Source organism: Mustela nigripes, chromosome 11 (assembly GCF_022355385.1).
Source record: "Mustela nigripes isolate SB6536 chromosome 11, MUSNIG.SB6536, whole genome shotgun sequence".
Taxonomy (NCBI): Eukaryota; Metazoa; Chordata; class Mammalia; order Carnivora; family Mustelidae; genus Mustela; species Mustela nigripes.
In genome coordinates this window covers 35,476,702-35,496,910 of record NC_081567.1, presented here as the reverse complement: position 1 = coordinate 35,496,910, position 20,209 = coordinate 35,476,702, and the positions used below count along the sequence as shown (strand labels likewise).

Genomic DNA, 20,209 nt, shown 5'->3' with positions numbered 1-20,209 from the left:
TTTCTGATGGGAAATTAGTGGGTCTTAGGAGAGTTCCTTTTGTGTAAGAGACTCACTTCTGTCTTGTTCCCTTCAAAATTCTCCTTTTGCTTCTGGGCAGTTTCATTACTTAAGGTCTAGCTATGGATCGGAGTTCAGCCCACTTAGGGCTCACGCAGCCTCCCTCCCTGCACTGGCTGTCTTCCTGTGGAGGCTCTGGAGACGGAATTCTCCTCCCTCTCCGCAGTCTGTCGCTGCTGCTTGGTGCAGACATTATTTAGTGCCTTTTCTGTAAAGTCTGTGCTCCTTCTCTCATGTGGCCATAGAAGTCTCTCCTTGGCTAGCGTAGTGGTCAGCTAAGGACTGGACAGATTTCCTTAAACATCAGAGACGAATCAGTCTCCCCCCTTTGGTGCATAGCTCTGTAGGCTTGGAACACAGCTTCAACACCCAGCTGGGCAGACGACAGTCCTCCCCTAGCCTTCCCTTCCAGCCATCAGATGCATTCTCGCATCTTTCCTGGCCATACACGGAGCACATCCCTGAGCACGTTTGTGGCCTCCCATATCCCTAGGACTCTGTCAGAGCTCTACAAAGCTCCTGTGGACATCTCATTCCCTACCTTTCCTTTTCAGCTTTGTGATTAATCTTCTTTGCCCCAACTATTATCCAGCACCTCAGGTAGCTGCAAAGTTAAAACACGTGCCTATAATTATTTTCAGCACACTTTCTGCGAGGAGAGGGCTTCTGTTGCATTGGGTAGACAAGGTGCCAGTGAAGTCAGATACAGTTCTGTAAGCTAGGGAGTCGTCCCATGCAGCCAAAAATGCTGACTCTTTCAGAAAGAAACCCTGGGGAGCCCCTGGCGTGGCTGTCACAGGGACCCAAGCCCTGCGGAGGGAGCGTGGGGCGCAGGCACATCAGCTGCTTCTCCTGAATCAACATTTCCAAGTTGCTCCAAGCTTCTGGGTGATTCAGAGTTTTGAAAAAAGTTATTCTGACTACCTCTGCCAGTTTATTGCCTTTGATGGAGGAGCCATCTTTCAAAGGTTGTTACTCTGCCATTTTCCTTAACCTACTTTCTCAAACAGCCTTAAGATCTCACAACCACCCCCCCCCCATCATGTATTTAAGGAATTGAAAGATGTAGCTGTTCACTGAGCCCGGAAACAAGGCCCCGGAGAGAGCTCCCTGGAGGGGCCACACAGAGAAGCCGGCGAAACTGCGGCTTCCAGTGAACAGCAGAGCTGTGACCTTAATAAATGGTGAAAATGTACTCTCTCTCTCATCTTTGTACCACTTATGCCCACAGAGGGCAGGAGAACGTGGCAAACAGGGAGGTGAGCTGCTGTGCCGTACCCAGAACCCTAAGAAGCTGGTCGGCCAGAGGGACCCACGACGAGGAAGGCAGAGATGGCGGTTTTCCTTAAGTGCCACTTCATGTCTGCTTCATACGCACCCTGTCCCTGACTTCTGCGCGCACCTCTGTACAACTGGTCCTCTTTTTCTCCTCCCCAGCCTCAGGGAGGCTAAGTCAAGTATGGAAAGCAAGGGGAGAGTTTCCCAATGGAAAGGGATGGAACAGAAGCCCTGCAGCCAGCACCTGGAGCCCTCAGGAGCCGTCTCCGCCTGACGAGCTCCACAGACCATCTGGGGGGCCGTCGGCTCGCTCCGCTCTCACGGGCACCTGCCCATCGTACGTGTTCAGTGCGGGCCTCACGGAGCACACAAAGCACCCAACGTCTAACTGCTGGTGTCCCCATGACCCTTACCTGAGGTCCTGAATGGGGGCATCTCTCTGTCTGGGTCATGGATCCTGGGGAAGAGGTTGCCCCGGGAGGGCAGGTGCCGGGAGGCCAAGGGCTGGCGCTGTTGCTGTAACGATTCTTGGTCTTCATGTAGCTTTTAGTTTGCTTGCGAACCGAACTCTGACAGGCATGATCCGAATCCTGTGGCGAGAAGTGTGCTTAGAGTGAACACTGCGGGGCTCACAGCTAACGCAGCTGCAGCCACTCTGCCCTCTGCCCCCCACACCCACCAGCCGCCGAGAGGCTTCCTTGGTGACCTGCAGGGCGGGCGGGGCTCACAGGACGCTGCGTGTCTGCCTGGCACGACGTCCTCGTCACCAGCCTTGCCCTCTCCAAGGGGGCAGCCCCCACGACACCAAGAAAGGGGAGGGAGGGGGGAGATGAAGAAAAGCTTCACCTCGTTGCTCTCCAGCGACGCCTCGCTGCTGACTCCGGGGGCTCTGGTCAGGCCCTCGCTGCTGCTGCTGCGCCCCCCGGCCCCCAGGCTGGCACAGAGGGCGCGCTCTTCTGGCAACAGGGAAGACGAGGGCAGCTGACCATAGGTCTCCCCCGTGAGGACTCCCCAGGGCCCTGCACCACCGCCTCCATCAGCTCCTCAAATAGCTCCATGTTCTCCGAGGCCCGGCTCAAGCCCTCCCGCCCTAACACGTGCACAGGAGTTTTGCCTGTTCCCTTCGCTAATAAATGCAAGCACCCAGCTAGGGTGGCCCGGCCCCACCCCTGCGGGATCCTTCACCCCTGCTCTCTACTGGCTGGGCCTGCCACAGTCCGTGTCCCCACTGAGGGGTGGCGGGCCGCTCCAGCGGAGCCCCCAGCCGGGCGGGGCGGGGCGCACTCACCCCGACTGCTGCTGCTGCTGCTCTCCACATCCCGGTCATTGATCGGGGAGGTGACGTCCCTGTAGCAGAGGCCTCCCGCCACCAGCGGGTTCTCGTCGCTGCTGTTGAAGGTGACGTAGCCCGGCAGAGGCACCTGCTCTGTGGACAGAAAGGGGCATGTAAACCCACATGAGCACAAAAGAGACGACTTCCTCCTAACAAATTCAGCCTCCGCAGAGGAATTTCAGCGGGAGGGAAGGCCCGGGATTCAGGCAAGCAGAAAGTTTCGTCTAAATGGCTGTTCCCCCGTCGGCACCCCACGGCATGCTCTGCAGGTGAGGAAGGACTCCAAGGGGCATGGGGGGCCAGTCTGGGCAAGGGCACGGACACGCCGTCGGGCCCAGTCCGACCTGGCGCCCCCTCCATCACCCCCTGTGCTGCCTTTCCAAGTGGACAGAGCAGGACACGGTAAGCTGTGCTTACAGGTTCCTGAGCCGTAGGCAAACCAGATACTAAGTATTCCTCACAGCTGGGAACAAAATCTCACACACACCAGCCTTCACACTCCCTGTGACTTTTCAACACAAACATCTGGGGCGCTGCTCGTCGGCTGAGTCAGCCCCAGCCAAAGAGATCTGGCCAAGCAGGGAGGCGGAGGCCTCCAGCTAAAGACAAACAGCAGTGACACCAAGTTTACATGACCTCTGGACGCGTCTGCCTGCACAAGAATGTTTCCTGATCACTGGCAAAGAGGATACAGGCACAGACAGAGAATTTAAATACCACAAGGTGTAAGGAAATGGCATAACTAAGAATGGAACAATAAGCATCATTCTTAGGTAAATGTTTTTCTGCCTCTGTGGGTGCATAAGAAGTTGTGTATAAATGGGCTCTGGCCAGATTATTTTGGTAACTCCCAACGAATTCCGTTTTCAAAAGCACCTGTTGGGCACCTGGGTGGCTCAGTGGGTTAAGCTGCTGCCTTCGGCTCGGGTCATGATCTCAGGGTCCTGGGATCGAGTCCCGCATCGGGCTCCCTGCTCGGCAGGGAGCCTGCTTCCCTCTCTCTCTGTCTACTGTGATCTCTCTCTCTCTCTGTCAAATAAATAAATTAATTAAATTAAAAAGAAAAAAAAAAGCACCTGTTGTACAGCAACACAGGTTATAACCATCCCCCCAACCCTGGGTAGAACCCGACCTTCCTGTGTCCCTGCCATACCTCAGGTGGGCCAGACAGCATGGCCTCCGCGCTACAGAAGCACCCGGCCAAATACCCCGGAGCTATGGGCTCACAAGCATGCTCCCTGGAGGAGGCGGCAGGCGGTCACCCTGCAGCGGCCTGACCACGGCTGGGGGCAGCTTCTCCAGTGGCCCAGTCAGCCCACCCCTCTGTGGCTGATGGGAAAAGGTGGGCCTAGAGCTCTCAACCCAGCGCTCAAGGTCCTGGTAGGCAATGGAGTCTTGTGTATTCTTGACCGAAGCAAGGCCCCCTGTGACTGGGAAAGTCAGTTTCTAAGCCCTGGGGGGCACCTGCTCACGAGATGGGCCCATCCACCCAGCTTGCTAGACCAGCAGGACTGACCTGGCCTCTGCTGGGTGACAAACATCAAATAAAATGTAACTCACACCTAAGACTGATCGCTTGGTCAGGCCACAGCAAGTGTCAACACCCCTGCGCCCCAAGAACACTGCGCTCCCCATGAGGCGCTGCCGATGAGAGAAAACGCACTACGAGCACACTAAGTGTACCGCCCAAAACCGCTCCAGTCTAGCATGGGGAGAAACAGCCTGCCCAGAAACACAGCCACCTCCAGCTGGTGAAGGGCACGGAGTCTAGGCTTCAACGTTTTCTCTGCACTAGCTGATAAAGGAAACTCCAGCTTCACTGTATTTCCACTGCTGGAGAGAAAGTTCTATTCTGTAACGTAACCCCTGGAAAGGAAAATCAAAGGATGAACCCAGAAGCAAGCCAGTGATCAGTGTCTTCCTATCCCTGTAATCAGTTCTGATCTGTGAGCCGCAGCCTCCAGGGCCCACGTTCCGAGGGCCAAGAACTGCTCGGTCTCATCAGGCCGGCATCTCAGGATGCACCACAGAGGAGCCAGCAGGAGGTGGGAGCACTCACCGCGGCAAGGCTGCTGCATCTTGCCCCCAAGTCCAATGGCTGTGATCCTGGCCAAGGCTCGAGGCCCCTCATGGATGCTGAGGCCCTTCTTCCGACAGGGCCTCTGTCTCTGCGGAACGGGGCAGGATTCATCCGAAGAGCTTAGGTCTTCAAATTTGTCTGCAGGTCAAACACCAGAATTGGGACATTTTGTTCAGTGATGGACTATTTTAGTAATCTTCATAGTAGGTGGGAATAAAATCATCATAATTGGTTTTCTCACGTTAAGAAGAAAAAACTGTTTCCCAGGATACCACTCGAAAGCAGTGCCACAGTGGGCCAGTCCACCATTCAGAGGGCCGCGGGGAGATCGGGGAGGAAGCAAGCTCGCTGAGCCGGAGTCTCAACTGACAAAGTCTGTCACGATGGGGCAGTCTTAATTCTTACTCCGCTCTCTGGATTGAGAATTTTTTATAACAAGTATGTACATTTAAAACCAGAACTAAATTTTGTTCTGAGATTATAAATAAGATCCACCTGGTCATAGACATAGAGGATATCAGTCATTACTTCCTAAAAACTGCACTTTTGCCCCCTGCACGTCCTGGCCGCACGCTGGGGCCAGGGAAGCACCCCGCATGCGGCCTGTCACAGCGGAAGGGCTGGACTCACTCACAGTCCCTACCATCTTAGAGCTTTTCACAGTTTTATTTCATCACACCTGGAAGGGAGCCTCCATGACCAGATTTGTGTAAGGCTCGAAGCATCTGGTGAGCCCTCACTCTTAGGCTGGTACACTGGGGCTCAGATGCCAAAGGAGCCCTTCATCCACTGCCCCCCATGAGCTGGCGCCCGTCACCAGCGACCCTGAGGCAGGAAGGGAGCCAGGCCGTGGCGGGGGAGCAGCACGCTGGTGTGACAGCCCAGGTCAGTGACCACCTGGCGAGTGAGGGCGTTACTGAGGCAGGTTCCAAATGTGGCCAGTGATGCCAGGCCAGTGACCCTCTCTTCCCCACCCAGCTTGTTCCCACGCACTCCAGGATCTACACCACTGGGAGGAAACTGCTCCTGCCCAGGCAGAAGACGGCGGACTCCTCAAGAGTAAAAGGACGAGGGAAAAGGGGTAACTAAGGCCAAGGAGGCTCCGTGAATCTGAACCTCCCAGCACATCCTCTTGAACTTGACAAGTGAGCAAGGACAACAGACACAGCCACAGGAATCCCACCCCTTCCACAGAGCGCACCCCCGGCGCCTGTTCCTCGCTCCTGTGGAAACGTGACACGTCCGTTTCTCTTCTCGCAGAGAGACTTCTTGCTCACACACATCCAGTCTCCGAGAAGAGCAGGCAGGTCTAGAATAAAGCCACACTCGAAGCAAGATGAGGGCAAGACGTGCCAGTGTTGCGCCCAGAAAAAGTCTATTCTGTGGCAGAAAAAGCGTCCTGGCAGAGGGAAGCACAACCCCAGAGCAGCAACTTAAAAATGCACATAGGCCATGGAGCAGGATAGCCCCGCTCCCGGCAGACCCATCTTGGAAACTGAACAGTGAACGAGAAGCCAGTGGGGGACCTCCAGGATCGGGCAAGACAAAACCATATCAAGGACAGACACATCAGGCTTGGCTTCGCCATGTCCCCCTCCAGCCATCTCCAGGGAGGACACAGGAACCAGGGACCAAACACTGCAGTGAGTGAAGACGCACCTCCCTGCAAACCACCACCACCAAAGAGGGAGAAGAAAGCGAGCGTGATACTCCACATGGGCACATCTTAAACAAGCACGGAAGAGCTGAAAAAGCGTCCTGATGCAGAAATCCAAAACGGAAAATAAAAAGAGACAGGCATGGGGCGCCTGGGTGGTTCAGTGGGTTAAAGCCTCTGCCTTTGGCTTGGGTCATGATCCCAGGGTCCTGGGATCGAGCCCTGCATTGTGCTCTCTCTGCTCAGCAAGGAGCCTGCTTCTCTGCCTACTTGTGATCTATCTCTGTCAAATAAATAAAATCTTAAAAAAAAAAAACAAAAAAACAGAGAGAGAGACAGGCACGCACTCACGACTGAGAAAGGGAAAGGGAACTCAGGAAAGAGGGAGAAAACAAAGGCCAACTGGGCACCTGGCTGGCTCAGTCAGTAGAGTGGGTGACTCTTGACCTCGGGATTGTGAGTTCAAGCCCTGTGTTGGGCTCAGGGAGGACTTAAAAATAGAATCTTTAAAAAAACAAAACAGGGGCGCCTGGGTGGCTCAGTGGGTTAAGCTGCTGCCTTCAGCTCAGGTCATGATCCCATGGTCCTGGGACTGAGTCCCGCATCGGGCTCTCTGCTCAGCAGGGAGCCTGCTTCCTCCTTTTCCTCTCTCTGCCTGCCTGTCTGCCTGCTTGTGATCTCTGTCTGTCAAATAAATAAATAAAATCTTTAAATAAATAAATAGGGACGCCTGGGTGGCTCAGTTGGTTAAGCAGCTGCCTTCAGCTCAGGTCATGATCCCAGCGTCCTGGGATCGAGTCCCACATCAGGCTCCTTGCTCAGCAGGGAGCCTGCTTCTCCCTCTGCCTACCATTCTGTCTGCCTGTGCTCGCTCTCTCCCCCCCTCTCTCTCTGCTAAATAAATAAAATCTTTAAAAAAATAAACAAACAAACAAACAAAACAAAGCAAAAGAAAGGTCAGATTTTTAAAATGAAGACTCACGGGGTGCCTGGCTGGCTCAGTGGGTTAAGCGTCTGCCTTCAGCTCAGGTCATGATCTCAGAGTCCTGGGATCGAGCCCCGCATTGGGCTCTCTGCTTGGTGGGGAGCCTGCTTCCTCCCCTCTCATTCTCTCTGCCTGCCTCTCTGCCTACTTGTGATCATTCTGTCTGTCAAATAAATAAATAAAATCTTTAAATAAAATAAAATAAAATGAAGACTCAGTCATGAGGTGCCCAAAGCAGAAGAGATGTGAGTGGCGGGGTGCATGGGTGGCTCAGTCGTAAAACCTCTGCCTTTGGCTCAGGTCATGATCCCAGGGTTCTGGGATCAACCCCACATCGGACTCCCTGCTCAGCGGGGGCCTGCTCTCCCTTTCCTCCTTGCTGTCTCTCTGTCAAATAAATAAATCTCTTTTTAAAAAATATTTGAGTGGAAAAGCAGTACTGCAGGAAAGTGAGAAAACCACCAAAGACTGAACAAGAAAGAGGAGAGAGGATGAGTCAGGACGCAGGTAAAAAACAGAAATGACACAGGAAAATAACCACTGGAACTTTTTAGGAGACAGAAATGGTTTTGCAGACCTCTGTGCGAGCTGAAGTTTGAAATCCCAGAGGAAGGGATTTCCTAGGAAAATGCAATTTACCAAACCTGGCCCCTGGGAAATGAGAAGGCTTAAGCAGACCAATTTCTACAGCAGAAACAGAAAAACTTACCCAAAGAAAGACCAGATCCAGATGGTCTCACAGGAGAATCCTGCCAAACCTTTAAACACCACAGGGCACCTAAGCTGCATAAATTGTTCCAGAGCACAAAATAGGAAGGAAAACTCAAATTCTCTATATGAGGTACACCCGATAAAACACAATCAAAAACCAGTATGATTTATAACTGAATAGCCAGACAGAAACACTAAAATACTGGCAAACAATCCAACATCCCATTAAGAAAATAACATACCACGTGGGATTTAAACAAACGATGTAAACTTGGTTCATTATTAGGAAATTCACTAATATACTCTATTAGGAGACCTAAAGAGAAAATTAACAATCTTCTTCATAGATGCTGAAAAAGCCTTTCACAAAATCCTACACTTATTCCTGTAAAAAACAGGCAGGAATACAGAAAACATCAGATACTTTCTTAACACGAGAGGATGCATGCACACCTTACCCTCCTAGCCAGCATCTCACCTACGGTGGCATTTCCGCTAAGGTCAGGACCAGGTGAATTCCCACTGTCCCCACACATTCAACCACTTACAAGAATCCTGGCCCATGCAACTAAATGAAAGAAATCAGAGGTACACAAATCAGAAGGAAGCAGTGAATCTATCTCTATGGGCAGACTGTATGGTAGTATACCTGGAAAAGCCTGGAAAATCAATCAACTCAAGCAGTGACAGAATTCAGCAGAACAGAACATGGAACTGGCACACAGACCCCAACAGCCTTCATCCTCACAGACAACAGACAGGCGGAGCATATGAAGGCAGTGAAACCCCATTTACAACAGCAACAAATACACTTAGGAAGAAAAAAAGCTACATACACAATGTCAAGGAGGAGAATTTTTAACCCTCCTGTAGACACAAAAGTACACTTGAACTAAAGACGTCCCTTGCTGTTACAGAGGATGGCTCAGAATCATAAAACGGGTCATTGATTTACAAATCTGCCAGAGTCCCAACAACACGCCATTCCTAAGCAGCTAGACAAGTTGATGCTCAAGTTGACACAGAAAAATACATGAGGGACGCCTGGGTGGCTCAGTTGGTTGGACGACTGACTTCGGCTCAGGTCATGATCCCGGAGTCCCGGGATCGAGTTCCGCATCGGGCTCCCAGCTCCACAGGGAGTCTGCTTCTCCCTCTGACCTTCTCCTCGCTCATGCGCTCTCTCACTGTCTCTCTCTCAAATAAATAAATAAATAAAATCTTTAAAAAAAAAGAAAGAAAAATACATGAGCGATACTAGGGAACACCGGAAAGGGAAAGCTGCCGGGGGACTGGCCGGCCAGAGAGAGTCCAGCGTTCTACAGAAAGCTGCAAGGAGTCAGCCGCGTGGGTCTGCTGTGTGGACAGACCCGGAGAACAGGAGAGCAAGCCCAGAAGCAGAGCGGGGCACAGACAGAAACTCAGAGTCCATGACAAAGCCTCTCAGATCACGAGACCAGAGATGGGACTGTTAACACAGTTTAATGAAGCCAGGACAACAGCGAAGCCATCTGAACGCCACACTCGTGCCACACATGACAAGAAAGTACACAGGGTCAGAGAGCTAAATGTCCAAAACGAAACCGGGTATGAACCAGAAAAAAGCGAGCGAAATCTTGTACAACCAGGAACGGAAGGATCTGTGACTGGCCCAAATCTAAAAGCAATAAAGACGGATGACTCTGACTATATAAAGTTAAAATGTTTCGTGTGGTAATAAGCACCACAAGCAAAGTCAAGGAACAGCAGGTGTGAGGCATCCCGGCCGGGAGGCTGCGGCCCGCGTGTCCTGGAGCGCTGCCAGCCTGCTGGGCACCTTCGGCCTGGCCGCTGCCACTCCACGCTAACGGGCCTGTCTCCTGTCAGACCAGCACACCTCAGCCTCCACACAGTGGAATCACGGTGGAGGCAGGCGTCTCTTGGCAAGGCTGCAGGAGCCAAATCTCAGGGGCAAGTGGGGGCTGGCAGGGGACCCGGCAGCGCCGCAGCACGTACCTGGACTCCGGTAGACGTTCTTGGGCAGAGCAGGCGAGTGAGCGTCGATCAGCCCCACAATCTTCATGTGTCCGTACTGCTTGGCCAGCATCCGGGCTGTGGCCCCGCTGTGGTCTCTTGTGTCCACTCTCACTCCCTGTGAAAGTTCACAGAGGTTCAGGACCTAGGACCCTCCCCCGCAAAGCACTCTCCTGCTCCAGGGGTGGGCTCCGGACCCCAGCTAAGACGTGCCTGGCTGCTCAGCCCAGGAAAGGTCGGCACCCGGGCCCTTGGCAACTCCCCGTCTAAGCCACACGGGGAAGGCCTGTGAGGCCCTCACTGTCCTTTAGGACGAGGTGGGGGCTGCTGGAGAGGAGCCTGGTGGTGGCACCCCAGCCATCTGGTGGCTGTGCAGCTCTCCGCCCCCCTGCCCCGCAGGCAGATCCTTGAGAGAGAGGCGGTCTGGGCTCCAGGCGGGGAAGGGCGCACTGCAGAGCGCTCGGGCCACAGCCCAGCCTTCACCCTTCGCACCTGGGCAGGCCGGCCCGCCTCACGTCTCCGCACAAGAGAGAGCCGTGACAGCAGATGCACAAGAGAAGCAGCCTTTCACCATCCTGACCACAGTGAGAGCAGCATCCTTCTAAGAAGAGTCCCGTCATTTTTATCCAAAGCCCGAAACTGTACTTATCTTCCGCACAGTAATTCCACTTCTGTGGTTCTCTCCTGAGGAAATAACCCCAAAGAACAGAGACTGCTTCAGTGACACAGGTGTTCGGTAGAGAACCCAGAGACCGTGTAACTGGGGGGGAGGCCGACATGTCATTGCCATGAATGCTGGTGCTTACAAGTAACTGGTATAACCAAGGTTTTGAAAGGATCATATGTCTTTATGACACATAAGGTATAAAGTGTCTTTTGAGGAACCACGGATGACATGGACATATGGGGGTGGGGGCAGAATGAAAAGACAGAGGCAGAGACTGGAGTGAGGCGTCTAGAGCCAAGAAACAGCGGAAGCCAAGTGCACATATTCCTCCCAAAGCCTATGGAGGGAGTGTGGCCCTGCTGGTGCCTTGGTTCTGGTCTTCCAGCGTCCAGAACTGTGGGAAAATAAATTTGAGTGTTTTAAGCCCACCAGCTTCACGGTAAATTGTTAAAAGCAGCCACAGGAAACTACTGCACCCACTAATTCATGAATGGCTACTTAAGGCGTACCAATACTATCAAGCACTGGGTCAGAGACTGAGGCCGGCTTCTCCGACTGCCGTGGAAATAAGTCTGTGCTGTTCTGCTCACATTTAAAAACACACTGCAGAGGCAGATGTATCGATTTATATAGCAGGATTCTGCTGAATTATTTATTTGCAGGATTCCACTTATGCAGAAATCTAATCATAGCTGTTAGCACTGGGGGGCAGGAGGAGATAGTGCAATAAAACTTAGAGGTTTTTAATGCTTATTTCTAAGTTTTTGATTAATTATCCTCTAAATTTTATTGTTTGGCTTTTTTCTTTTTTTTTAAGCCTGTAGGTTATATTACTTTCACAAGTGTGGGTTTTTTTTTTTTTTTTAAGATTTTATTTATTTGACAGAGATCACAAATAGGCAGAGAGGCAGGCAGAGAGAGAGGAGGAAGCAGGCTCCCCACCGAGCAGAGAGGCCCATGCGGGGCTTGATCCCAGGACCCTGAGATCATGACCTGAGCCGAAGGCAGAGGCTTTAACACACTGAGCCACCCAGGTGCCCTCACATGTGTTTTTAAATCATGAAAACAACATACCCTGGACAGGCCTGGGACACTGCAGGTTGAGCTCCAGACCCCTCCACAACAGTAACACAGGCAAATGAAGTTTTTGGGTCTCCCAGTGCGTGTAAGTTATATTACACTATACTGTGGCCTATTAAGAGTGCCACAGCATTACATCTGGAAAAACAATGAGTATATCCTAAAGAAATAAAATACTCTATGGGGGCGCCTGGGTAGCTCATTCAGCAGAGCATGAACTCAGGGTCATGAGTTCAAACCCCATTTCAACGTAGCGCTTACTTAAAGATAAACTTTACTGCTAAAAAATGCTATCATCTGACTTCTCAGTAAGTCATGATCACTGATCCCAACCACCATAACAGATATGACAATAGGGGCCCTGGATGGCTCAGTGGATTAAGGGCCTGCCTTGGCTCAGGTTGCGATCCCAGGGATTGAGCTGGGTTGGGCTCTCTGCTGGGCAAGGAGCCTGCTTCTGCATCTTCCTCTTCCTCTGCCCCTCCCCCCAACTCAGGTGCTCTCTCTGCTCCTTCTCAAATAAATAAATAAAATCTAAAAAAAAGAAAAAGATAATAATGAAAAAGTTTGAACTATTGCAAGAATTACCAAAATGTGACACAGAGACACAAAGTGAGTGAAAGGTTTTGGGAAAACGGCACCCACAGACTTGTTCAACACAAGGTCTCCACAAACCTTCCATCTGTAAAAAAAATGCAGCATCTGTGAATGCGATACAGTGAAGCACGAGAAGGTGAAGTGTGCCTGTACACATTCGTAAGTTATAGGAGGACTTCCCTGTAATACCGCTATTACTGAGGATTTAAGAGAGGTTTTATATTTTAAATATTTCTCAGAGCTTACTAGTTGATACACTTTCATAGGTTCATGGAAAGGCACAAGGAAGTTATTAAATCACTGTTTAAAAAGGAAAAAATTTGTAACTGTGACGAACGTTCAGTAAACTTACTATGATATTCATTTCACAATGTATACTAAATTCAAATCATGCTGTGCACCTTAAAATTATACAATGTTAAATGTTGACTGTATCTCAGGAAAACTGGAAAAAGTATTTTAAAAATAAAAGATACGAAAAAAAGACCATGATACAAAACAGTACGGATCTTATAGCAGCAGCAAAACAAGACAAACAAAAGTGTGTCTAACACTAGAAGAAAGCATGCCCAAACTATTATTTCAAAGCAGTAGGATGGGGGATTTTCCCTATCTTCCTAATCTTCTGTATTCTCTAAATTCACAATGAGCACACTTACTTTGAAAGTGGAAAAGACAATAAACATTTTAGAAGCTTCAAGCAGGCAGTGTGGGGTCTGAGAGCGGGACCACCAGAGCTCAGTGCTCTGGAGGGCAAACCGGCAAACCCTGACGGTGCACACACCCACTGACCCAGCAATTCCACTCCTAGGGATTTAACCTAGTGTAAAGACTACATACACTAACATTTAGGATTTTCCCACCAGCGTTTAGTACGGTGAGAATCAGGAAGAGCATAAAATCAGGAATTAGTGAAATAGGACGGACCACATCTATAGAGTGGAACGCAACCCCCTACTATGGGACAGGTCCAGCCAAGGGCGTTTACTAACGTGAACGGGGTGCAGAGGACATTGTTAAGAGGAAAGAAAGCATCACACAAAACTTTCCGTATAACGGGACTCTACTCGGACTTAAAATATCCGTTAAAAACCCAGGTGGATACCCTACAAGGTGTTAACTGTGCTATCTCTGGGTGATGCGATTAGGAGTAATTCTGGCTTTTTGGTGGCTTCACTGTACTTTCTGATTCCTTTATAGCAGATACAGATCACTGTATAATAAATGTTTACTTAGGCATACTTTTCCCTTATTTGGAAACGTATGATCAACTGACAGTCTTGGCTGAGGCTAGTATAGAAGGTGATTATCACATGTGCTCTAGTAGGAAAAAAACTGCATCTTTACAAGACCTTAACTGAGTTCTACTTTCTATAAATCCCCCATTTTGAAAAGCTCTGGTTAGAAATCAGCTCTGAAACCTTCAGCCTGGGTGCCTGGTGGCTCAATGGGTTAAGCCTCTGCCTTCGGCTCAGGTCAAGATCCCAGGGTTCTGGGATTGAGCCCCGTATCAGGCTCTTTGCTCAGTGGGGAGCCTGCTTCCCCCCTCTCTCTCTGCCTGCCCCTCCGCCTACTTGTGATCTCTGCCTGTCAAATAAATAAATAAAATCTTAAAAACAAAACAAAACAAAAAAACCCTTCAGCCTTCAAAGGTCACTTTTTAGAGGGGTCTGGAAGGGGAAAATGAAAGCAGTCAAAAGGCACAAACTTGGGGCACCTGCGTTGCTCAGTGGGTTAAAGCCTCTGCCTTCAGCTCGGGTCATGATCCCGGGGTCATGGGATCGAGCCCCGCATTGGGATCTCTGCTTGGCCCGGAGCCTGCTTCTCCACCCCCACCTTGTGATCTCTCTCTCTGTCAAATAACTAAATAAATAAATCTTTAAAAAAAAAAAAAAGCCCCTCTCCCAGAAGACTAGCAAGACCATCCAGCCAAGACGAAGTGCACTGATCAGTGAGAATTACGGAACTCCAGAGATAGGGGAAAGCAACACACAAACTTCACAGCTTTCTTTCAATGATCCTTTAGTCTTTCCCCTCCAAGTACTAGCCAGGCTTGACCCTGCTTAGCTTCCGAGATCAGACGAGATTGGGCGTGTTCAGGGTGGTATGGCCTTAGACTTCCAAGGTTAAATTTTTTAAATTTTATTTTTTCTTAATCTTTTTTTTTTTTTTAAAGATTTTATTTATTTATTTGACAGATCACAAGTAGGCAGAGAGGCAGGCAGAGAGAGAAAGGAGGAAGCAGGCTCCCTGCCGAGCAGAGAGCCCGATGCGGGGCTCAATCCCAGGACCCTGGGATCATGACCTGAGCCGAAGGCAGAGGCCTTAACCCACTGAGCCACCCAGGCGCCCCTTAATCTTTTTTTTTTAATCTTTTAAAATTTTCTTCTTTACTGTCATATTCCATCCCTTCATTATGTTTACCCTTAATTTTGTATCTATATAGATAAGATTTTCTTTCAAATTTTGGGAGGTAGTTTCTTCTAAGAGACCAAAATATACCCAAAATCAAGTCTGTGGCTGTCTTCCATTCATCAGTCATTCATACACATACACACACACACACACACACACACACACACACACACACCTTTATTCTCCCTTGGTTTTAGGTCTCTTCTGATTTGGTTAGTGTATATTTTTCTGGGGTCATTGCTACCCTTTTAGCATTTTGTTCTCTCATTCATCTATTTTTTTTTTTTAAGATTTTATTTATTCATTTGACAAAGAGAGAACACAAGCAGAGGGAGGGACAGCAGGAGAAGCAGGCTCCATGCTGAGCAGGGAGCCCAATGTGGGATTTGTTCCCAGGACCCTGGGATCATGACCTGACCCAAAGGTAGGCGCTTTATGACTGAGCCACTCAGGTGCCCCTCATTCATCCATTCCTATCTGGATAAAATGACAAAGGCAGAAAAACTCGCGACCAAAAAAAAAAAGGCAGTACCAATGGCAAGGGACCTAATCAATACGGACATTAATAATATCTCAGAACTAGGGTGCCTGGATGGCTCAGTGGGTTAAAGCCTCTGCCTTCAGCTCAGGTCATGATCCCAGGGTCCTGGGATCGAGTCCCACATCGGGCTCTCTGCTCAGCAGGGAGCCTGCTTCCTCCTCTCTCTGCCTGCATCTCTGCCTACTTGTGATCTCTGTCAAATAAATAAATAAGATCTTTAAAAAATAATAACAATAATATGTCAGAACTAGAGTTCAGAATGAAAATTATCAAGGGGCTAGCTGGGCTCGAAAAATGCATGGAAGGTATTAGAGGATCCCATTCCTTTTTTTTTTTAAATTTACTTATCTGTCAGAGAGAGAGAGAGCACAAGCAGGGGGCCAGCAGGCAGAGGAAGAAGCAGGCTCCCTGCTGAGCATGGCAACTGATGCAGGACTTGATCCCAGGACCCTGGGATCATGACCTGAGCCGAAGGCAGACGCTACCTAGGTGTCCCGAGAATCCTTTTCTAGAAAAATAAAAGAACTAAAATTTAACTAAGCTGAAATCAAAAAGCTATTAATGGGGTGCAATCAAGAATGGAGGCTCTTACTGCTAGGATAAATGAGGCAGAAGAGAGAACTGGTGATATGGAAGACCAAATAATGGATAATAAAGAAGCTGAGCAACACAGAGACAAACAACTACTGGACCACGAGGGGAGAATTCGAGAGATAAGTGATACCATAAGACAAAACAGTATCAGAGTAATTGGGATCCCAGAAGAAGAAAAGTGGGGGGGCAGAAGGTATACTGGAGCAAATTATAGCAGAGAATTTCCCTAATTTGGCAAAGGGGACATGCACCAAAATCCAGGAGGCACTGAATACCCAACTTTTTTTAATCAACATGGACAGAACTGGAGATTATGCTGAGTGAAATAAGTCAAGTACAGAAAGTCAACTATCATATAGTTTCACTTACTTGTGAAGCATAAGGAATAACATGGAGGACATTAGGAGAAGGAAAGGAAAAGTGAACTGGGGGAAACTGGGAGGGGGAGATGAAACATGAGAGACCGTGGACTCTGTGAAACAAATTGAGGGTTTTGGAAGGGAGGGGGGTAATGGGATGGGTGAGCCTGGTGGTGGGTATTAAGGAGGAAACATACTGCTTGGAGCACTGGGTATGGTGCATAAACAATCTTGGAACACTGAAAATAATAAAATAAGAATAAGATGTTAATAAGCAAATAAATATTATAACCATTAAGTAAGTACAGAAAAAAAATCCAAGAGGCACAGAGACCCCCTCCTCAAAACCCATAAAAAGAGGTCTACACCCTGTCATCTAATAGTAAACCTTACAAGTCTCAGTGACAAAGAGAAAATCCTGAAAGCAGCTCAGGACAAAAGGTCTGTAACATACAACAGTAGAAATATTAGACTGGCTGCAGACCTATCCACAGAGATCTGGAAAGCCAGAAAGGACTGTCATGATATATTCAGAGCACTAAATGAGAAAACTATGCAGCCAGGAATACTATCTCCAGCTAGGCTGTCAATGAAAATAGGAGAGATAAAAAGCTTCCAGGACGAATAAAAATTAAAAGAATTTGCAAACACCAAACCAGCCCTCCTGGAAATATTGAAAGGGGTCCTCTAAGCAAAGAGAGAGCCTAAAAGTAACAAACCAGAAAGGAACAGAGACAATATACAGAAACAGTTGGGGCGCCTGGGTGGCTCATTCAGTTGGGCGTCTGCCTTTGGCTCGGGTTGTGGTCCCAGGCTCCTGGGATCAGGCCCCACATTGGGCTCCCTGCTAGGTGGGGAGCCTGCTTTCCCCTCTCCCTCTGCCTGCCTCTCTGCCTACTTGTGATCTCTGTCAAATGAATAAATAAAATCTTTAAAAAAAAATACACACACACACACACACACACACACAGGAACAGTCACCTTACAGGCCATATAATGGCACTGAATTCATATCTTTCAAGTTACCCTGAATGTAAATGGGCTAAATGCCCCAATCAAAAGACACAGGGTATCAGAATGGATTAGAAAAACAAGACCCATTGATATGCTGTCTATGAGAAACTCATTTTAGGCCCAAAGATACCTCCAGATTTAAAGTGAGGTGGTGGAAAACAAATTACCATGCTAATGGACATCAAAAGAAAGCTGGGATAGCAGTCCCTATATCAGATAAATTAGATTTTAAGCTAAAGACCGTAACAAGAAATGAGGAAGGACATTATATCATACTTAAGATTCTGTCCAACAAGAAGATCTAACAATTTTAAAGATCTATGTCCCTAATATGGGAGCAGTCAAATATATAAACCAATTAATAACAAAATAAAAGAAACACATCAACAATAATACAGTAATAGTAGGTGACTTTAACACCCCCCTCATTGAAATGGACAGATCATCTAAGCAAAAGATCAACAAGGAAATAAAGGACTTAAATGACACACTGGACCAGAAAGACATCACAGATATATTTAGAACACTTTATCCCAAAACAACAGAATACACATTCTTCTCGAGTGCACATGGAACATTCTCCAGAATAGCTCAATCTTGGGTCACAAATCAGGTCTCAACCAGTACCAAAAGACTGGATTATTCTCTGCATATCTTCAGACCACAATGGTCTGAAGCTAGAACTCAATCACAAGAGGAAAGTTGGAAAGAACTTGAATACATGGAGGCTAAAGAGCATCCTACTAAAGAATGAATGGGTCAGGGACGCCTGGGTGGCTCAGTGGGTTAAGCCACTGTCTTCAGCTCAGGTCATGATCCCAGGGTCCTGGGATCGAGCCCCAAATCAGGCTCTCTGCTCAGCAGGGAGCCTGCTTCCTCCTCTCTCTCTGCCTGCCTCTCTGCCTGCTTGTCATCTCTCTCTGTCAAATAAATAAATAAAATCTTAAAAAAAAAAAAAAAAAGGAATGAATGGGTCAACCAGGAAATTAAAGGAGAATTGGAAAAAATTCATGGAAACAAATGAAAATGAAAACACAACTGTTCAAAATCTTTGGGACACAGCAAAGGTGGTCCTGAGAGGAAACTAAATAGCAACACAAGCCTTTCTCAAGAAATAAGAAAGGTGTCAAGTACACAACCTAACCCTACACCTAAAGGAGCTGGAGAAAGAACAGCAAAGAAAGCCTAACCCCAGCAGGAGAAGAAGAAGAAGAAAGATCAGAACAGAAATCTAAGAAATAGAAACCAAAAGAACAGTAGAACAAATCAACAAAACTAGGAGCTGGTTCTTTGAAAAAATAAGATTGAGAAACCCCTGGCCAGACTTATCCAAAAGAGAAAGGACACAAATTAATAAAATCATGAATGAAAGAGAGATCACAACCAACGCCAAAGAAATACAAGCAATTATAAGTATGTATTATGAGCAACAATACACCAGTAAATTTGACAATCTGGAAGAAATAGATGCATTCCTAGAGACATATAAACTACCAAAACTGAACCAGGAAGAACTAGAAAACCTGAACAGACCCGTAACCAGTAAGGAGACTGAAGCTGTCATCAAAAATCTCCCAACAGGGGTGCCTGGGTGGCTCAGTGGGTTGAAGCCTCTGCTTTCGGCTCAGGTCATGATCCCGGGGGTCCTGGGATCGAGCCCCGCATCGGTCTCTCTGCTCAGCAGGGAGCCTGCTTTCCTTCCTCTCTCTCTGCCTGGCTCTCTGCCTACCTGTGGTCTCTGTCTGTCCAAAAAAAAAAAAAATCTCCCAACAAACAAGAGCCCAGGGCCAGACGGCTTCCCAGAGGAATTCTAACAAACATTTAAAGAAGAATTAATACCTGTTCTCCTGAAACTGTTCCAAGATATAGAAATGGAAGGAAAACTTCCAAACTCATTTTATGAGGCCAGCATTACCTTGATTCCAAAACCAGACAAAGAACCCATCAAAAAGGAGAATTACAGACCAATATCCTCCATGAACGTGGATACAAAAATTCTCACCAAAATAATAGCCAATAGGATCCAACAGTAGTACATTAAAAGGATTATTCACCACAACTAAATGGGATTTATTCCTGGGCTGCAAGGTTGATTCAACACCCGCAAATCAAACAATGTGTGATACAATACATTAATAAAGAACAAGAACCATATGATACGCTCAAATGCTGAAAAAGCATTTGACAAAGTACAGCAACCTTTCTTGATCAAAACTCTTCACAGTGTAGGCATAGAGGGTACAAACCTCAATATCATCAAAGCCATCTATGCAAAACCCACAGCGAATATCATTCTCAATGGGGAGAAACTGACAGCTTTTTCCCCTAAGGTCAGGAATATGGCAGGGATGTCCACTATCACCACTGCTATTCAACACTGTACTAGAAGTCCTAGCCTCAGCAATCAGACAACAAAAAGAAATTAAAGGCATCCTAATCGGCAAAGAAGTCACTCTCACTCTTTGCAGATGATAGGATACTTTATGTGGAAAACCCAAAAGAATCCACCCCAGAACTGCTAGAACTCATACAGGAATTCAGTAAAGTGTCCGGATATAAAATCCATGCACAGAAACCAGGTGCATTTCTATATACCAATAGCAAGACAGAAGAAAGAGAAATTAAGGAGTCAATCCCATTTACAATTGCACCCAAAACTGTAAGATACCTAGGAATAAACCTAACCAAAGAGGCAAAGAATCTCTACTCAGAAAACTATAAAGTACTCGTGAAAGAAATTGAGGAAGACACAAATAAATGGAAAAATATTCCATGCTCATGGATTGGAAGATAAAATATTGTGAAAATGTCTATGTACCTAAAGC

General features: G+C 48.0%; 1 protein-coding gene across 7 annotated transcripts in view; it reads right to left on the bottom strand.

Moving 5' to 3' along the window:
• The window catches only part of ANKS3 (ankyrin repeat and sterile alpha motif domain containing 3), a 37,846-nt gene that overhangs the window by 3,558 nt on the left and 14,079 nt on the right, over positions 1 to 20,209 (bottom strand). For 6 of the 7 annotated variants that reach the window (XM_059415421.1, XM_059415423.1, XM_059415419.1 and 3 more), the window contains 5 exons: positions 10,100 to 10,235; positions 4,731 to 4,889; positions 2,627 to 2,764; positions 2,185 to 2,294; positions 1,752 to 1,928 (listed from right to left, as the gene is read on the bottom strand). In XM_059415421.1, coding sequence (XP_059271404.1) covers positions 1,752 to 1,928; positions 2,185 to 2,294; positions 2,627 to 2,764; positions 4,731 to 4,889; positions 10,100 to 10,235 — 720 coding nt within the window. The remainder of the gene's footprint in view (positions 1 to 1,751; positions 1,929 to 2,184; positions 2,295 to 2,626; positions 2,765 to 4,730; positions 4,890 to 10,099; positions 10,236 to 20,209) is intronic. The other variant, XM_059415422.1, reaches the window with a different exon arrangement.